This window comes from Melospiza melodia, chromosome 9, assembly GCF_035770615.1.
Source record: "Melospiza melodia melodia isolate bMelMel2 chromosome 9, bMelMel2.pri, whole genome shotgun sequence".
In the NCBI taxonomy this organism is placed as follows: Eukaryota; Metazoa; Chordata; class Aves; order Passeriformes; family Passerellidae; genus Melospiza; species Melospiza melodia.
In genome coordinates, this window is record NC_086202.1 from 32,504,671 (window position 1) to 32,523,555 (window position 18,885).

At 46.7% G+C, this 18,885-nt stretch overlaps 2 protein-coding genes across 2 annotated transcripts; one reads left to right on the top strand and one right to left on the bottom strand.

The window, feature by feature from the left end:
* Positions 1-29: 29 nt before the first annotated feature.
* Positions 30-14,107, bottom strand: CWF19L1 (CWF19 like cell cycle control factor 1). Its single transcript, XM_063164120.1, has 14 exons — positions 14,059-14,107; positions 13,848-13,932; positions 13,330-13,408; positions 12,897-12,998; positions 7,142-7,356; positions 5,517-5,635; positions 5,264-5,348; positions 4,605-4,745; positions 3,394-3,505; positions 2,673-2,752; positions 1,672-1,881; positions 1,169-1,288; positions 258-355; positions 30-174 (listed from the first exon to the last, which is right to left on the bottom strand). The coding sequence occupies exons 1-14, from the start codon at positions 14,082-14,084 to the stop codon at positions 30-32; spliced, it is 1,617 nt and encodes a 538-aa protein (XP_063020190.1). The 5' UTR covers positions 14,085-14,107.
* Positions 14,108-16,034: 1,927 nt separating this feature from the next.
* Positions 16,035-18,824, top strand: DNAJC9 (DnaJ heat shock protein family (Hsp40) member C9). The gene is made up of 5 exons (XM_063164123.1): positions 16,035-16,252; positions 16,629-16,766; positions 16,882-17,136; positions 17,778-17,861; positions 18,278-18,824. The coding sequence occupies exons 1-5, from the start codon at positions 16,073-16,075 to the stop codon at positions 18,407-18,409; spliced, it is 789 nt and encodes a 262-aa protein (XP_063020193.1). The 5' UTR covers positions 16,035-16,072; the 3' UTR covers positions 18,410-18,824.
* Positions 18,825-18,885: the final 61 nt, after the last annotated feature.

The window sequence follows — 18,885 nt, forward strand, 5'->3', positions numbered from 1 at the left end:
CGCCCGGGGCCGCCGCCGGCAGCGCCGCCTCAGTCGCGGAGGGAGAAGTCGAAGGGCTCGAAGGCTTGGCGGAAGGCGCGGGCCTGCGCCGCCTCCTCGGGCCGCTGGGCGGCGCACTGCCGCCAGTCCGCGCGCTGCGGCTGCGCCAGCAGCGCCTCGCTCGCCAGCACCTCCCTGCAACGACAGCGCCGTGACGTCACCGTGACGTCATTGAGACATCACAGTGATGTCATTCCTGGGGCGGGGCGGGCACGCACCTGCCGAACTGCAGCGGGAAGCGGCCGCGGATGCGGTGGAACAGCTTCTCCCCCGTGTCCAGCTCCACGTAGAAGTACGGCACCCCCGGCTGAGCCACCTGCACCACGGAACCACACAATCAGATCGGCTGGAAAACACCTCTGACACCATGTGGTCCAACCCATGACCCATCACCAGCTCGTTCACTGCACCATGGCACCAACTGCCATGTCTGTACCACAGACACCTCCAGGGCTGGCAACTCCACCACCTCCCCAGGCAGCCCCTTCCAATGTCCATCCTGGGCAGCCCCTCCCAATGTCCCCTCCCCGGGCAGCCCTTTCCAGTGTCCATCCTGGGCAGTCCCTTCCAATGTCCTTCCTGGGCAGCTCCTTCCTAATCACCCTTCTGAGAAGAGCCACCAGGGCACAGGCAGAGCCTCTTCCCAGCCAGTTCAGGGGGTGGGGACACAGCTGTCCCCATGCCACGGTCCTCTCTCCTGGGAGGAAACTTGTAAAAATAACCCCACAAACTGCCTGAGGTCAGAGTCTGAGCTCAAACAATACCTTCCATGGAGGAAGGAGCAGTGGGCACTCCCTGCTGGGATCACCTATGGTATTTTGAGGTTTAATTCTGCTGTGAGTGACTAAATGAGAAGCAGGCAGGTCTGGTCATTCCCAACCTCACTGAGGTCACCCCAGCCCAGTACAAAATATTCTTGGAGGACAAGGCCATGCTTCTATTTCTCAGCTGAGAAATCACCTGTTGTTCATGGGAACTTCTCCCAGAGCAGAATCCTGGCACATCCCCAGATCAAGCCCATGAGATTCTGCCTCCAACAGGTTGACCCCACCCCACAGAGTGAGCTCAGAGGGGAAGAGCAGCTTGGGCAGGACAGGGGGAAGTGAGGAAGTGAAATCTGGCCCCGTACTTGCGCAAGATCTGAGTGCTCCGGGATTTCCAACAGCTCAATCTGCTGCTCCTGGGCTTGTGTAATAAAGGCCTCCTTGATGTCTTCAGAAGTGCAGAGGTCCAGAGGGACAGGAATGACCTGCAGAGAGAGAACATTTCCATAAAAGACAAGACAATCCATTTGCAGAAAGCCATCAGTGCATCACTGGAGCTCGTGGCTCCTCAGTACAGCTCAGCCTCATCACACAAGACAGGTGAGCACCCATCTCTACAGGCTTAAACTCATGAGACTTTTTGTTCTGTAGGAGCTGGACAGAGAGCTGAAAACTCCAGGCTTGAAAGTTCTCAGCACAGCCCTCTCCTTTCTCATCTCTGTGGTAGCTCTGACACAGCTCTGATACACTTACAGACCTGCCACACACAGCAACCACCACAATAAACGCCAAAATGGCTCTTTCAGTTCATCTGGAGTTTATATTCAGTGCAAGTTTATGTTTCCCGAGGGTGACACACAGACCATACCTGTAGCTGCAGATGCTGACTCCTATAGTTTCTTTCAAACAGGACATATCTCTTCCCCTTGCTCCTGAAAAATTCCTTTAGGGCAGCCTTGTACTTGGTGACTTCTTCCAGCACCTCTGAAGACAAGTCCACCACTGACTGATAGTGCCCAATTGGCAAAATCAGGACATGGTCAGGTGACAAACCCCCTTTGGCCAGGGCTAGGTAGCACTAGAGTGAAACAACACACACCAGTTACTCACCGTGCTGTAGGAATTTACACTCTGACTACTCATTCTGAGTAGCCTCAGGAACAGGAGAGTCTTCTGTGTTGCTTATTAGGGATTGTTTATTAGCCATTTTATTTGAATTTATTTTTATATTGAATTTATTTTTCACTAGAGGAATGAGAAAGAGACAAAGAGATTGACAAAGGACAAAAAAAAAACCCAGTATCTTTTGAATGCCTTGTGTGCAGGGAAGCTGCTGAGTGAACTTCACCAATGAGGCAGGAATTTCTTATTCTGACACAAAAATCTACTTAAAAATTTAAACTAAACCTGTGGACAAACCTGTCCCTGTAAGTGGATTATGCTGTACAGGAGCAGTAACTTTGAGCAAAGTGCATAAAACAATCATGGACTGAGCTTCAAAGTCAACATTTTGAAGTACATCCTGGAGACACCATTTTTCCATCTCTATAGAACAAATCCATAACCAGCCATCCCAGAGAGATCTGGCACTGGTGCATTCTGCTGCCAAAGCAGGTTCCAGCTTTCTTCCAGCTGGAAAAGTTCTGCCAGATGTAATAGAGGGCTGGTACAGCAAGAAGTGTTCTGGCACTGGAATCCACTTTTTATGAATTTATGTGTTTATAGAAGAGATGCAAAGAAACTGAAAGCAAACCCAAAAGCCAGCTGCAAAAGAAGTTTGTTTTAAATTTAAAATTGGACATTGGTATTTTGTATTGCCATGTCTTAGCATGATTCTGACCTAGCAAAGCCCATGCTGCAGGTACTTACATGTGTGCCAATACTGACAACCAAGTGCTTCTCCACCTCTGGGCTGGCCAGGCAGAACCAGCAGGGCCCTGTGGGTTGAGCTTTGTTGGGAAAGAAAACAAGGATTAGCAGAAGGGATATTTGTCAGAACACAGACAACCTGGTATTTCCCAGTTTATAAAGTGCTGCAGGTGTCAGAAGGACACAGCTCTGGCCAGGGACATTCCAGCAAGAAAGGAGGAGGTGGCAGTCAGACCCTGCTGACTGCCATTCTCCTGGAATGAAGGAGGAGTTTAGGAGTTCCAGGAGCTGGTAGTTGCAGCTCACTAATAAGAAAACACCAGCAAATGTAAGCAAACAAATCCAAATGAGGTAAAATTACTGCACAGGTTCTGGCCTATCCATCACACCCAAAACACAAATTTGGATTCACACCCAAACTGTGATACCTGAGCTGAGCTTTTTGGAAGTGTCTGGTTCACAGAATAAATGCCATCAGCCCAACCACAACCACCAAAGACCCAAAGAGCTTTGAAACTATGCTCTTCTTTCACCTGCTGGAGCCTATCTTCCCTTGGAAACCAGGGACCCTTCATCCTCCTGCATCCCCCAGCAGCTGGCAGTGACAGAGCTCTCTGGCCCTGTCACCTACAGCACAACAGCTTGAGGAACAATTTGGAGTGATGTGGTTCATCCAAAGCCTCGAGGGAAGAGCTCAGGGAAAAATCATCCTCACACTTACGGGGTTTCTTGGCTTGCTTAGGCTGGGAGTCCCCTCTCTCCTTCCCTTCTGAGGGACGTTTCCTTCCCTGATGCTTGTTCAAGTCAAAGAAAAACTGACAGGCTGGCTCTTCCTGTTTAGGAAATGAAAAGTGAACAGGATGTTCAGTTAGAGCTGCATCATCGAAAATGACAGGATATAGATTTGATTTGATTTTTCCTGAAGAGCTGTGAACCACTTTTGAAAAGCATCAATATCACAGAATCTCTGAGGCTGGAAAAGCCCTCCCAGCCCATGGAGTCCAAGTTGTCCCCATCATCCCCATGATCCCCACCTTGTCCCCAGCCCAGAGCACTGAGTGCCACCTCCAGCCCTTCCCTGGACACCTCCAGGGATGGGAACTCCCTGGGCAGCCCCTGCCAAGGCCTGAGCACCCTCTCCAGGAAGAAATGCCTGAACAGAATGACCTGTCCTGTCCTCCTAGTAATGCAGCAGGCTTTATCTGCTTCAGTCAGGGAAAAACTTCAGGGAGAGCTGCCCCAAATCATTATGCTCTCCTGTTCAGCCTTATGCTGAACATTCAGAATTGCCAGATTTTATGGATTATTCAAATCTTTTCATTTGCCAGCCAGTGCCAAAAGAATGGCTTTATTTCCTAGAGATGTTAACCTGCCACAGACTCTCCAGAGGTTGAAAACATTTGATTGAGTTATCTCATAGAGCCAAATGCCATGAGAAGGCTTTAATGCTGAAGAGGAAAAAATTCTTGTCCCCATATTTCTTACAGTCCTTCTTTAAGAAATGAAAGGCCATAATAAGTTCTCTTCTCCTGGCTGAACACCCTCAGCTCCCTCAGCCTGTCTCCACAGCAGTTTTGGACAGAGATATCCCAAAGGGAAAGCCAAGCAGTACTGTGAGCACTGAGTTTTGGACAGAGATATCCCAAAGAGAAAGCCAAGCAGGGCTGTGAGCACTGAGTTTTGGACAGAGATATCCCAAAGGGAAAGCCAAGCAGTGCTGTGAGCACTGAGTTTTGGACAGAGATATCCCAAAGGGAAAGCCAAGCAGTGCTGTGAGCACTGAGTTTTGGACAGAGATATCCCAAAGGGAAAGCCAAGCAGGGCTGTGAGCACTGAGTTTTGGACAGAGATATCCCAAAGGGAAAGCCAAGCAGGGCTGTGAGCACTGAGAGTGCAGCAGGAAGGCCCAGGGGGAGGAGCACAGGGCAGTACCTCTGCAGAGAGAGGGGCTTTGCCCTTGGGAGCCTCCTTCCTGAGTTTCCTGTAGGGATTTTCAGTGACATCCTGAGGCTGCTTCACCAGCTCTGCAGGGTCCATGGAGCTCATGGGCACGATGCTGAAGGCATAGAGGTACTGCAACAAACACAGGCAATCAGGGACAGGCAGCTCCTGCCATCACTTATGAACTAACACACCCCAGAACAGCTCCACACCCCTCAGCACATCAGTGTTTGTGCCAAGGCAGGCCATGGAAAAACACAGCCCCTGTGCCAGTGTCCCACCCAGGAGTTCATGCAGTGCATCCCTGATTCCTGCCCATTTCCAGGCCTTCCTTCTGGCCTTTTGTATTACCAGGCCTGGATCCTGTGCATCCTTAACTACCAACCAATATTCCTTAACTTTCTTAAGGGGGAGAAGAGAGACAGGTTAAAAACCTCATGCCAGAAGTTTATTTTCAGTGGTTTGTGCCTCAGAACACCACATGCAGCCCTTACCCTTGTGACATAACAGGCAAGTGCTACCTATTACTCAAGTGAGACAGATACCTCCCCTTCAGCCAAGCTTTTAGGTGCCTGAAGTTGTCCTCTAACTGCTCTCACTGCCCCATTACTGTACTTGAGAAAAGAAGGAAGATTCAAGGGTGTCAGTACCTTTTTCTTGCTTGTATTGCCAACATCAGCAAGGGCAATAAACCTGGTGACGTGCTGTGGGGTCTCCTGTAGCACCATGTGATTCCTGTAAGGAAGCAACACCTGGCTGTACTGGCACATAAAGTATTGAAAGGACGGTGGGAGAACCCCTGCCTGCCATGAAGACATTCAGACAGCACAGCAATCCTCCTGTGTTCCTTAAAAACTGAACCCTTACTTGAAAAGAAATGAGATTTCACATGATTTTACGAACCTGTAAGGAAGTCTTTCATAGTAGGTCTTCTCCAGGGCAGCAAAATGGTACCTTGGTTTGAGACTTGCAGCTAGATCTGCTACCAGCCTGGAGCCACACTTCTTGGTATCTATTTCTCCCTACAAAACACAAACCAAGCTTTATTTAAACCTCTCGAAGAGCAGGGGAAAGGTTTAATATACTTCTCTGTACACTCCAGTGAGTACATTCCCAGAAAATTCATGCCAAGGGAAGTCAAACAAAGAATGACATAGAACAACTACAGAGAATGCCCATGGGAATTTCTGAGTTTTCTCTCTGAGCCACAACATCTCAACAAATCTTTCTCTACAACCCCCAAGGGCAGCAGGATTGGTTACCATGCTGTGAGGGAAGGTTCCTCATGCATTTAAACTGAGGATTGTAACACTTTTTGGATGTTGGAAAAATCTGAGAGAGAGTAAAAAATGTTCTTTTGCCACATGTGCAGCCTTGCTGTGCAGACAGGTTTCAAATAATCTGAAAATCACTTCTGCTGAGGAACACTAACACAACAAAACTGGACACAAATGAAACAACACCCTCAAAATCCAGACTGAGGAAGAACCAGAAAACATGACTGATAGTTAAGGAAATCAACACCAAAACACTTAAAAAGTGGCAGGGACAGCTAAAATGCCCTGAAGTCTCACAAATCCCCCTCCTTTCAGTTTTCTCCGAAGAACCAGAACATCTGCTCTCCCTGTTTTTACTCCCACCTTTCTCAAACACTTGGAGAGATTCTGACTGATACTTAAGGAAATAAACACCAAAACAAAAAGTGGCAGGGACAGCTAAAATGCCCTGAAGTCTCACAAGCCCCCCTCCCTTCAGTTCTCTCTGAAGAACCTGAACATCTCCTGTCCCTGTTTTTACTCCCAGCTTTCTCAAGCACTTGGAGAGGGTGTGACTGATAATTAAGGAAATCAACACCCAAACACTTAAAAAGTGGCAGGGACAGATAAAATGCCCTGAAGTCTCACAAACCCCCCTCCTTTCAGTCCTTCTTCTCTGAAGAACCAGAACATCTGCTCTCCCTATTTTTACTCCCAGCTTTCTCAAGCACACCAAAACACTTAAAAAGTGGCAGGGACAGATAAAATGCCCTGAAGTCTCACAAATCCCTCTCCTTTCAGTCTTTCTTCTCTGAAGAACCAGAACATCTGCTCTCCCTGTTTTTACTCCCAGCTTTCTCAAGCACTTGGAGAGGGTCTGACCGATAATTAAGGAAATAAACACCCAAACACTTAAAAAGTGGCAGGGACAGATAAAATGCCCCGAAGTCTCACAAATCCCCCTCCTTTCAGTTCTCTCTGAAGAACCACAACATCTGCTCTCCCTGTTTTTACTCCCACCTTTCTCATGCACTTGGAGAGAGTCTGACTGATACTTAAGGAAATCAACACCAAAACAAAAAGTGGCAGGGGCATTTAAAGTACCCTGAAGTCTCACAAACCCCTCTCCTTTCAGTTTTCTCTGAACAAACAGAACATCTTCTCTCCCTGTTTTTACTCCCAGCTTTCTCAAGCCCTTGGAGAGGGTGACCAGAACTTTGAGAGGAGGCAGAGAGGCAATGCTCAGTGAAACCCCAGGAACAGAACACTCACCGCGCTGTTGCCAAAAGTGCCCACATCTCTGGGCCAGGGGGAGGTCAGCAGTATATCCACACCCCTGAAGTTTGGGGTTGCCAGCAGAGAGGTTTTCAGCTCAGCCACGTCCTTGGCGCTGAAGCAGTGCGCGGGCTCCGGCTGCTGCTGCGCCTCGGTGCCGCTCAGGTAGGCGATCTGCAGCCCTGAGCAGCCGCTGTACACACCCCTGCGGCCTGCAGGGACACACACACAGCCCTGAGCGTGCCACAGTCCCCTGGGCAGGGCAGCAGCAGCAGTGCTGACTGGCTGGCACTGCAGCCACCCCCACAGGCAGCTCATGTGCTGTGCCCAGTGCGATGGCATCGATCGGTGCCACAGCGCAAACCCGAGCCTGCCCACAGACAAACCCCAGTGCTCCCCCTCCTCCCTGCCACCCTGCTTCCCAAAAACTCATCCACAGCAATCACACATCCAAGTGCCTCTACTTTGTTATAGTTTTGGCCTGGTGGCAATTCTGGAAATAAATTAGTTTTTCCTTTTAGCTTTGCTGCACTTCGCTTGTTACCTCTGCTACTGCAGTACAGGCACACAGCAAAATCACATTTAAACCTTCCCTACAGAGACAGGCATGCTCTGGGAATAAGGCATGCTATAAGAAGAATAAATAAAGGAACTGACTGAACAAATAATTTCTGAAATAAAGAAAATTGAGAAAAGATAGAAAGGTAAAAAGATTTGGAGTAGAAGGGCCTGGAATAAAACTGAATGAATATTGGAGTCAAAGAGAAGAAGGCTCAACTAAAGGAAAAGCAGGAGTGGAAGGACAATATTACACCACATGATTTCTTACACATAGGTAAATGCAAGAATTTTAGAATACCTTCTCCTAAACCAAAGGTAATAAATACAAATTTATTAATACAGAATTGGCTTTGGAGCTAATGCTGATTTGCTGAGCTGTGAATTTAGACAGGCATGCTCTGGGAATAAGACAGGCATGCTATAAGAAGAATAAATAAGGGAACTGACTGAACAAATAATTTCTGAAATAAAGAAAATTCAGAAAAAATATAAAGGTAACGAGTTTTGGAGTAGAAGAGCCTGGAATAAAACTGAATGAATATGGGAATCAAAGAGAAGAAGGCTCAACTAGAGGAAAAGCAGGAGTGGAAGGACAATATTACACCACATGATTTCTCACACATAGGTAAATGCAAGAAGTTTAGAATAACTCCTCCTAAACCAAAGGTAATAAATACAAATTTATAAATACAGAAATGGTTTGGAGCTACTGCTGATTTGCTGAGCTGTGAATTTAGACAGGCATGCTCTGGGAATAAGACAGGCATGCTATAAGAAGAATAAATAAAGGAATTCACAGAAGAAATAATTTCTGAAATAAAGAAAATTCAGAAAAGACAGAAAGGTAAAATTTTTGGAGTAGAAGAGCCTGGAATAAAACAGAATGAATATTTGAGTCAAAGAGAAGATGGCTCAGTTGAGGGAAAAGCAGGAGTGGAAGGACAATATTACACCACATGATTTCTCACACATAGGTAAATGCAAGAAGTTTAGAATAACTCCTCCTAAACCAAATGTAATAAATACAAATTTATTATTACAGAATTGATTTGGAGTTACTGCTGATTTGCTGAGCTGTGAATTTACACAGGCACACTCTGGAAATGAGACAGCCATGCTATAAGAAGAACACATAAGGGAATTCACTGAACAAATAATTTCTGAAATAAAGAAAATTGAGAAAAAATAGAAAGGTAAAGAGTTTTGGAGTAGAAGATCCTGGAATAAAACTGAATTAATATTGGAGTCAAAGAGAAGAAGGCTCAACTAGAGGAAAAGCAGGAGTGGAAGGACAATATTGTACCACATGATTTCTCACACATAGGTAAAAGCAAGAAGTTTAGAATAACTTCTCCTAAACCAAAGATCACCAATACAAATTCATTATTACAGAATTGGCTTGGAGCTAATGCTGATTTGCTGAGCTGTGAATTTAGACAGGCATGCTCTGGGAATAAGACAGGCATGCTATAAGAAGAATAAATAAGGCAACTGACTGAACAAATAATTTCTGAAATAAAGAAAATTGAGAAAAAATAGAAAGGTAAAAAGATTTGGAGTAGAAGAGCCTGGAATAAAACTGAATGAATATTGGAGTCAAGGAGAAGAAGGCTCAACTAAAGGAAAAGCAGGAGTGGAAGAACAATATTATCTTACACATAAGTGAATGCAAGAATTTTAGAATACCTTCTCCTAAACCAAAGGTAATAAATACAAATTTATTATTACAGAATTGGCTTTGGAGCTAATGCTGATTTGCTGTGCTGTGAATTTAGACAGGCATGCTCTGGGAATAAGACAGGCATGCTATAAGAAGAACACATAAGGGAATTCACTGAAGAAATAATTTCTGAAATAAAGAAAATGGAGGAAAAATATAAAGGTAAAGAGTTCGGGAGTAGAAGAGCCTGGAATAAAATTGAATGAATATTGGAGTCAAAGAGAAGAAGGCTCAACTAAAGGAAAAGCAGGAGTGGAAGGACAATATTACACCACATGATTTCTCACACATAGGTAAATGCAAGAAGTTTAGAATAACTCCTCCTAAACCAAAGGTAATAAATACAAATTTATAACTACAGAAATGGTTAGGAGCTACTGCTGATTTGCTGAGCTGTGAATTTAGACAGGCATGCTCTGGGAATAAGACAGGCATGCTATAAGAAGAATAAATAAGGGAACTGACTGAACAAATAATTTCTGAAATAAAGAAAATTCAGAAAAAATATAAAGGTAAAAAGTTTTGGAGAAGAAGAGCCTGGAATAAAGTTGAATGAATATTTGAGTCAAAGAGAAGATGGCTCAGTTGAGGGAAAAGCAGGAGTGGAAGGACAATATTGTACCACATGATTTCTTACACATAGGTAAATGCAAGAATTTTAGAATAACTCCTCCTAAACCAAAGGTAATAAATACAAATTTATTATTACAGAATTGGCTTTGGAGCTAATGCTGATTTGCTGAGCTGTGAATTTAGACAGGCATGCTCTGGGAATAAGACAGGCATGCTATAAGAAGAATAAATAAGGGAACTGACTGAACAACTAATATCTGAAATAAATAAAAATTGAGCAGAGATAGAAAGGTAAAATTTTTGGAGTAGAAGAGTCTGGAATAAAGGTGAAAGAATATCTGAGTAAAAGAGAAGAAGGCTCAACTAGAGGAAAAGCAGGAGTGGAAGGACAATATTACACCACATGATTTCTCACACATAGGTAAATGCAAGAAGTTTAGAATAACTCCTCCTAAACCAATGGTAATAAATACAAATTTATTATTACAGAAATGGTTTGGAGGTAGTGCTGATTTGCTGAGCTGTGAAGTTAGACAGGCACGCTCTGGGAATAAGACAGGCATGCTATAAGAAGAATAAATAAGGGAACTGACTGAACAAATAATTTCTGAAATAAAGAAAATTGAGAAAAAATAGAAAGGTAAAAAGATTTGGAGTAGAAGAGCCTGGAATAAAACTGAATGAATATTGGAGTCAAGGAGAAGAAGGCTCAACTAAAGGAAAAGCAGGAGTGGAAGAACAATATTATCTTACACATAAGTGAATGCAAGAATGTTAGAATACCTTCTCCTAAACCAAAGTTAATAAATACAAATTTATTATTACAGAATTGGCTTTGGAGTTACTGCTGATTTGCTGAGCTGTGAATTTAGACAGGCATGCTCTGGGAATAAGACAGGCATGCTATAAGAAGAACACATAAGGGAATTCACTGAACAAATAATTTCTGAAATAAAGAAAATTCAGAAAAAATATAAAGGTAAAGAGTTTTGGAGTAGAAGAGCCTGGAATAAAACTGAATGAATATCTGAGTCAAAGAGAAGAAGGCTCAACTAAAGGAAAAGCAGGAGTGGAAGGACAATATTACACCACATGATTTCTCACACATAGGTAAATGCAAGAAGTTTAGAATAACTCCTCCTAAACCAAAGGTAATAAATACAAATTTATAAATACAGAAATGGTTTGGAGCTACTGCTGATTTGCTGAGCTGTGAATTTAGACAGGCATGCTCTGGGAATAAGACAGGCATGCTATAAGAAGAATAAATAAAGGAATTCACAGAAGAAATAATTTCTGAAATAAAGAAAATTCAGAAAAGACAGAAAGGTAAAATTTTTGGAGTAGAAGAGCCTGGAATAAAACAGAATGAATATTTGAGTCAAAGAGAAGATGGCTCAGTTGAGGGAAAAGCAGGAGTGGAAGGACAATATTACACCACATGATTTCTCACACATAGGTAAATGCAAGAAGTTTAGAATAACTCCTCCTAAACCAAATGTAATAAATACAAATTTATTATTACAGAATTGATTTGGAGTTACTGCTGATTTGCTGAGCGTGAATTTACACAGGCACACTCTGGAAATAAGACAGGCATGCTATAAGAAGAACACATAAGGGAATTCACTGAGCAAATAATTTCTGAAATAAAGAAAATGGAGAAAAAATATAAAGGTAAAGAGTTCTGGAGTAGAAGAGCCTGGAATAAAACTGAATAAATATCTGAGTCAAGGAGAAGAAGGCTCAACTAAAGGAAAAGCAGGAGTGGAAGGACAATATTGTAACACATGATTTCTTACACACAGGTAAATGCAAGAAGTTTACAATAACTTCTCTTAAACCAAAGGTAATAAATACAAATTTATTATTACAGAATTGACTTGGAGTTACTGCTGATTTGCTGAGCTGTGAATTTAGACAGGCATGCTCTGGGAATAAGACAGGCATGCTATAAGAAGAATAAATAAGGGAATTGACTGAACAAATAATATCTGAAATAAAGAAAACCGAGAAAAAATAGAAAGGTAAAGAGTTTTGGAGTAGAAAAGCCTGGAATAAAATTGAATTAATATTGGAGTTACAGAGAAGATGGCTCAGTTGAGGGAAAAGCAGGAGTGGAAGGACAATATTGTACCACATGATTTCTTATACATAGGTGAATGCAAGAAGTTTAGAATAACTTCTCCTAAACCAAAGATAATAAATACAAATTTATTAATACAGAAATGGTTTGGAGTTACTGCTGATTTGCTGAGCTGTTAATTAAGAAAATTAACAATTCTAAAGAAAAATATATCCTTATTTAAAAGCAGTATTTCTTTTAGAAATCTACCAATTTAGATAAAGCAAAAAATAGTTGTAGTAGTTTTAACAGAAGAATAAAAATGTAAAAAATTTCAGAACACTCTATTTTTTTTTTATTTGACCAACAAACAGAAGTGACTTTTAGTTGTACAACCTTATTTCTAAATACTGTCGTGCAGGAAGATAAAGCAAGGGACAAACCCTGACAATTGTGCACTTTTTTTGTGAAATTGAACACATTTCTATTTCAAAAGAATAACTGACAATTATTCAAAAGAAGTGCTTTCTAATAGTTCAAAGGACTGTTGTAACATCCTGCTCTGTTACAAATTACTTCAAGAACAGCCTGTTGCAACCTCTACTCCTTCTGCTCAGCACAAGAATGAGCAGTATGAGAGAAATGAAAAAAAAAAATCACAAATCAAGGAAGAAGAGTTTTCTTTTTACAGAGACTGTACCAGTCTGAACCACAGGATAAAAAAATATCACTGAAAACTCCCAGCAAAAAGAAGGTGTTACAGTGGGAAGGTGAGAGAAGGTTCCTGAGAGCCCCAGCAGGCACAGGCTGACCCCAAAGCCCCTCAGCCTTACCCAGGTAGGTGATGTTCTCAGCCAGCTCACAGCCACTGACGTCTGGGAAGTAGCTCAGGGTGTCCGGGCTGTTGGCACCGAGCACGTAGGTTGGGATTGGAGCTGAGGGAGAGAAGCACGTGCACTCAGTGAGCTTTAACTGCAGCTCCCAGCCCACACTGCCCAGGAACCCCACCCAGCACCCTCTGGCAGCAGCAGCACAAGAAACCTTCCTGCAGAGGGAAGCTGGAGCTGCCACAGCTGCAGGAGGGGAACAACTCCTGCTCCACAAACATCTCGTGTAAAATGAACCCCAAAGTGATGCACAATCCTAAAGGCAGGGGTGTTCCAGCCAGAGCCAGCTTTCCCTCCTGTAGTATAACTGCTGTAACAGCACAGTGCCAGCCCCCGGCAGTGACACAGAGTGACACCGCCCTCCTCCCTCCTCCCTTACCTTTCTTGGCCCCCGTGCGGTACTCGGCCCATTCTGCCTCGGAAGTCGAGCCAAAGAAATTCCCGACACACAAAAGCATCTAAAATCAGCAGATAAAGCAGGAGTTTATTCCACCACAGACAGAACACACACACAAAGGCTTTGTTTGCACCGCTTCAGCAGCACTTGGTTTGCTGAACTGAAGAGATTCCTCTCTGTTTATCTGCGTTAAACGCAACATCAAGGGGTTTAAAAGTACAGGCAGCTGCTCTCCCGCCTTCTGTGCACAGGTCACAGCTCCACACAATGGTTTGGGGCCGGCCAGGGAGGGCCGGGGGGCTGCAAACCCTTCCTCACACCGAGCAGAAAGAGAAGCATGGCTGTCACGGAGGGACGGGACAGCAACAGCCACCCGAGCACCGCGGGTATGGAAACCTCACCCCGGGCAGGCTCCGGCCTCGGCCGTGCCGGGACGGGAACGGAACCCCCGCGGGAACGGCACCAGGCCCACCTTCCCCCACAAACCCCACGAGCCTTACATCGAAGCGGCCGCTCTTGGCCTGGATGGCGCGGACCCGCCCGAAGATCGCCTCCAGCCGCCCCTCCACGTCGCCACACGCCAGCCTGCGGGACACCGCACGGTAAGAGCGGCCGACATGGCACGGTCCGGTCCAGCCCCGGCCCCACCACCACCTCATCCCGTGTCCCGCCCCGTTCCCATCCCGTCCCGTCCCGTCCCGTCCCACTCACACGCGCAGCGGCGCCGCTGCCGCCATCACGAAGACGCTCGAGCCGAACCTTCCGCTCCCGCCACTTCCGGGTGCGCCGCCCAAAGCGCTCCGCCGGTTGCCGGGTGGGCGGCGCCCGAAGGCTGACACACCGAGCTGAAATCGCCGGGAAGTTTAAACCCCGGTGTCCGCAGGGAATCGCGGATATTCCCGATGTGTGGTGTCTATCCTGGTGTGTTAGTGCTCCAGCCAGTGCTGGAACTAAACGTGGAAAAGCCGCGAAGAAGTAGAAGAGGTGATCGGGTAAGAGACGGGTGTTGTCTCAGAAGTGACTGAAATAATCACTACAGGTGATTATTTACACTAGTAAATTATTATACTGTTCATTATATGTGTAAATACTATATTTCGATATGTATTTATAATAAATATATTTCCATAAAATACTGTATTTCAATATGTATTTGTAATTGTTACGCTGAGCTGTACCAAAACAAGCACTTCATCAAGCTGTAAACACCAGCCAAACCCTCCTGGTTTTGACACCTTTTATAATTCTTTATTATAATAATGCTTTGTAAATAAACGACACCTTATTAATAGCTTTTATAGGAGATTTCTAAATTAAATGTTTATATACTTTTATTAAGGTTTTGCAATGTTACCATCTGAATTCCGTAAATCTAAGTCGCTGCTGTTGGGGTTCGTTCCTTCTGTGGTATTGGGACCGAACCGTTCCACATTTCAAACAACAAGCACGAGAAATGTAAAGTAATAACTTTTTATTTTCTGCATCTCACCTGGCCTGAAAGAACCACAAAAGATTCATGGAATGGTTTGGGTGGGAAAGGACCTTAAAGCCCATCCAGTTCCACCCCCTTCCACTGTCCCAGGCCGCTCCAAGCCCCAAAGTCCAGCCTGGCCTCGGACACTTCAGGGAACCAGGGGCAGCCACAGCTGCTCTGGGCACCCTGTGTCAGGGCCTGCCCACTCCCAAAAGCCAGCAGAGCTGATTGTTTACCGGCAGGATGTGGGAACCCGAGGAGGATAAAAATCATAAAATTGATTTTCCCGACGCTAACTGGGCCAAAGCGCTCGCGGCGGTCGCGGGCAGGAGGCTGCGCTTGGCGGCGGCTCCAGCGCGTCACGGAGGCAACGAGGCCCCCCCAAGGCGCCCTGAGGGGCCGGGGTGCGCCCCGCTCCTGCCCCGCTGCCGGCCCGATCCCACCGACCCCAGCAGGCCATGGAGGCTACACAACAAAGAGCTCCCCGCCATCCCAAGCTCTCTAAAGGGCGCAGAGGCCGCGGCCGCCCGGCTCAGCGGGGCCGCCGCTCGGGCTGCCTCCAACATGGCCAGCTCCCCGCCTCCCCTGAGCGGTGCCTCCCCTCAGCCTGCCTTCAACATGGCCAGCCCCCCGCCTCCCCTCTGCCAGCCCTCAACATAGCCAGCCCCCCGCCTCCCCTCAGCGGTGCCTGCCCTCAGCCTGCCCTCAACATGGCCAGCCCCCTTCCTCCCCTGAGTGGTGCGTCCCCTCAGCCCGCCCTCCACATGGCCAGCCCCCCGCCTCCCTTCAGCTGTGCCTCCCCTCATCCTCCCCTCAACATGGCCGGCTCCCCTCCTCCCCTCAGCTGCGCCGCCATCGCATCACCACGGCTTCCCGTCCGTCGCACCGACACCGCCTCCCCTCAGCAGTGCCACCCCTCATCCTCCCCTCAACATGGCCGGCCTCCCGCGTCCCCTCAGCGGCGCCACCGCCGTATTGCCGCCGCTTCCCCTCAACGGCGCCGCCGCACCGTCACCGCTCCCCCTCAGCAGCGCCTCCCCATAACATGGCCAGCCCCCAGCCTTCCCTCAGCGGTGCCTCCCCTCAGCCTGCCCTCATCATGGCCGCCCCCCCGCCTTCCCTCAGCACCGGCACCGCCCCTCAGCTTCGCCCGCCGGCTCTTCCCGCCCGGCGCAGCCGCGGAGCAGCAGCCCGGGCGCGGGGCGGGCGGGAAGGACGGTGGGGCGTTGGTCGCGGTGCTGGCGGGGCGGGATGGCGCTGTCGCAGCAGTGCGAGGCCGCGTTCGGTACGGCGGACCTGTACGGTGTGCTGGGCGTGCGGCGCGGCGCGTCCGAGCAGGACATCCGCCGCGGCTACCACCGAGCCTCGCTGCGCCTGCACCCTGACCGCGTCCCGGCCGAGCAGAAGGAGGAGGCCACACGCCGCTTCCAGGTGAGGAGAGACCGGGGAAAAAGGGAAGGAGAGACAGAGGGAGGGAGAGGAGCGGTGGCGGCCACGGGTGAGACCGACCCTCCACTCCAGAAGGGACCCGTTCCCTGATCCGCTGTCCCCCAAGTGACTGAACCCCGGGCAAGCGACCCTGAGTGCCAACCCCGCTGCCCAGCCCCAACCCTGAGTGACCAACTCCGACCCCGAGTGCCCACCCCGCTGACCAGCTCCGACACTGAGTGCTCAGCCCCGACCCTGAGTGTCAACTCCACTGACCAGCCCCGAGCCCGAGTGCCCACCCCAGTGCTCGCTCCCTGGGTGCCTGACCCCCGAGTGACCGCTCCCCGAGTGACCTCCCGGCCGCTCCCGTGTCCCGCAGGTCCTGGGCAAGGTGTACGCCGTGCTGAGCGATGAGAAGCAGCGCGCAGTGTACGATGAGACGGGCATGGTGGATGAGGACGCCGAGGCGCTGCAGGACGGGCGGGACTGGCTGGAGTACTGGCAGCTGCTGTTCAAGGTGAGAGCGGGACGGCGCTGGGAGACACCTCCCCTTTTTGTTTTTATGTGTTTTCTCTTAAATCCTCCTGGTGAGTAAGTCCTGTAAGTCACAAAGCATCGCCTCTTTGCTCCAGGTCACCGTGAAAGACATCGAAGAGTTCAAGAGTACCTACAAGAACTCGGAGGAGGAGCTGGCTGATGTGAAGGCAGCGTACATGAACTTCAAGGGCGACATGGATCGGATCATGGAGTCTGTGCTGTGCGTGGACTACACGGATGAGCCCAGGATACGGGAGATGATCGAGCGAGCCATCGACTCCGGGGAGGTGCCATCCTACAAGGCTTTTGTAAAGGAGTCAAAGCAGAAGATGATGTCCAGAAGAAAGCGGGTAGGTTGCAGCAATTACTTAGCAGAACTTTCTCCCTTGGCAGAAATAAGTAATGCTGTTCCCAAGATGTTTGTCACAGGATTGCTGGGTTACACACCTTAGTATTAACTTCTGGTCACCCATGGTCATCACCCCCCAACCCAAATCATTGTGAAAGGCTTTTCTACTTCTTTATTTTCTTTTTATACACAATGTCTTGTTACAGTTTAGCATGTCCCTGCATTTATCTACAAAGCTGGGAGTTGCTGGAGTTAACAAAAACAAGCAAGTGAGGAAAACACATTTGGGTTGGCTCTGGCCTAAATGGACTCCTGTATGCTTCTGGACACTTTGTAGCATGTTATTTGCAAATCACAGCAATCTTTAAGTTATTGTAGTATCTACCAAAATAAAATAAAAAAAGGGTGTGGGAACAGTGGTGGGGACAAACATCACATGCAACACTGTGAAGGAGCAGAAAAAGTTTCTGCTCTGCTAAATGATGGAACCAGAATGGGCTTCCCTTCCCAAACTGGGAAACCCTTTGCACCTCCCTGCAGCTATTTGTACACAGATGCCCAAAAAGCATTCAGCAAGTCCTGTAAGACATGGTCAGATAACATGCAAAACACTTCCTTAAAAAACCTTATTTGCTCTTTTAGGCAGAAAAAGAAGCTAAAGAGGCAAAAAAGACTATAGATGAGCTGGGCCTTGGTGGAGAAAATGACTTGCAAGCACTGATTAAAGTAAGGCTTCTTCTGTTTCTTGCACATAATTTTGTAACTGGCTTATAATTGTGTTTTCCCTGAGCATCTTTGATTTTGGATCCTTGCATATCTTCTGAATTCCTGAGGTTAAAACCTGGCCTTAATGTTAACTATGTGCTTTAATTTAATTAGAATCAGAGTACAGTATGCATTTTTTAACCTGTGTCTATTAAAAATTTACAAGAGTTAAATATTTGGGGTACTTATGGAGTAACTTCCAGTTTTAGGTTGTTTCACAGGGAGTTGTAATGATGATACTAAACTTCCTGTAGCTTGTCTTTAATGTGTTTGATGCAGTCCAAGATTTTGTGTAGCTATCAAATTTCAATGGGATAAGCAGTTTGGGAAGTTCCAAAAGGTTTTGAGTTTGGTTGGTTTTCTTTTCCCCTCCCCAGCGCCGAAGCAAAGAACGAGAAAAAGAAATGGATAACTTCTTCTCCCATCTGGAAGCAAAGTATGGCAACACTGCTAAGAAGGGAGAAAAGAAGACCTCAGGCAAGAAAAGAAAGGCAGAAGGAACAGCATAGACTGAAATACCAGGTTTCCCTTTGTGTGGAAAAGTGGATTTGGGAGAATTTTGGGTGTTTTCCAGGCCCCCTGTTTCAGACTGAGTGCATTGACTGGCTCTAAGTGGGAGGCATGACATGGAATCCATGCTGAAGAAGGAAGACAAGGCATTCCTGTGCTACTGTCCCCAACCCTTTGGGTGCTCTACAGTTGAGATCCATGTGTGCTGTTCACACATTTCCTCTGTAACAAACCTCCTGCTATTTTTAAAGGTCTTTGCACATCAGCTCAACAGATCTTTTTCAGATATTCCAGTAGTTTTTATAAAGATAGTTTGGAAAATTGCTGATTTAATAAACTAGAAGATGGGGTTTTTTTTCAGAGTTTTGCTTTCTCAGTTCTCTGTATGTTTTCTAAATAAGTTACTTAAAACAAGCCAATTGTGTTGATTCTTCTGATTTCAGTCAAATCCTGCACACTTCCAGGGAGGATCATT

Bases quoted from the DNA above. Each gene is read 5' to 3' on its own strand.
- CWF19L1 (XM_063164120.1), bottom strand. From the start codon at position 14,084: ATGGCGGCAGCGGCGCCGCTGCGCGT. The intron at 4,746-5,263 runs GTACTGACACCC...TGTTTGTTGCAG, and splicing joins GCAATACAAGCAAGAAAAAG to TACCTCTATGCCTTCAGCAT. The intron at 3,506-4,604 runs GTACTGCCCTGT...TTTCCTAAACAG, and splicing joins AAGCCCCTCTCTCTGCAGAG to GAAGAGCCAGCCTGTCAGTT.
- DNAJC9 (XM_063164123.1), top strand. From the start codon at position 16,073: ATGGCGCTGTCGCAGCAGTGCGAGGCCGCGTTCGGTACGGCGGACCTG. The intron at 16,253-16,628 runs GTGAGGAGAGAC...CGTGTCCCGCAG, and splicing joins AGGCCACACGCCGCTTCCAG to GTCCTGGGCAAGGTGTACGC. The intron at 17,137-17,777 runs GTAGGTTGCAGC...TTGCTCTTTTAG, and splicing joins TGATGTCCAGAAGAAAGCGG to GCAGAAAAAGAAGCTAAAGA.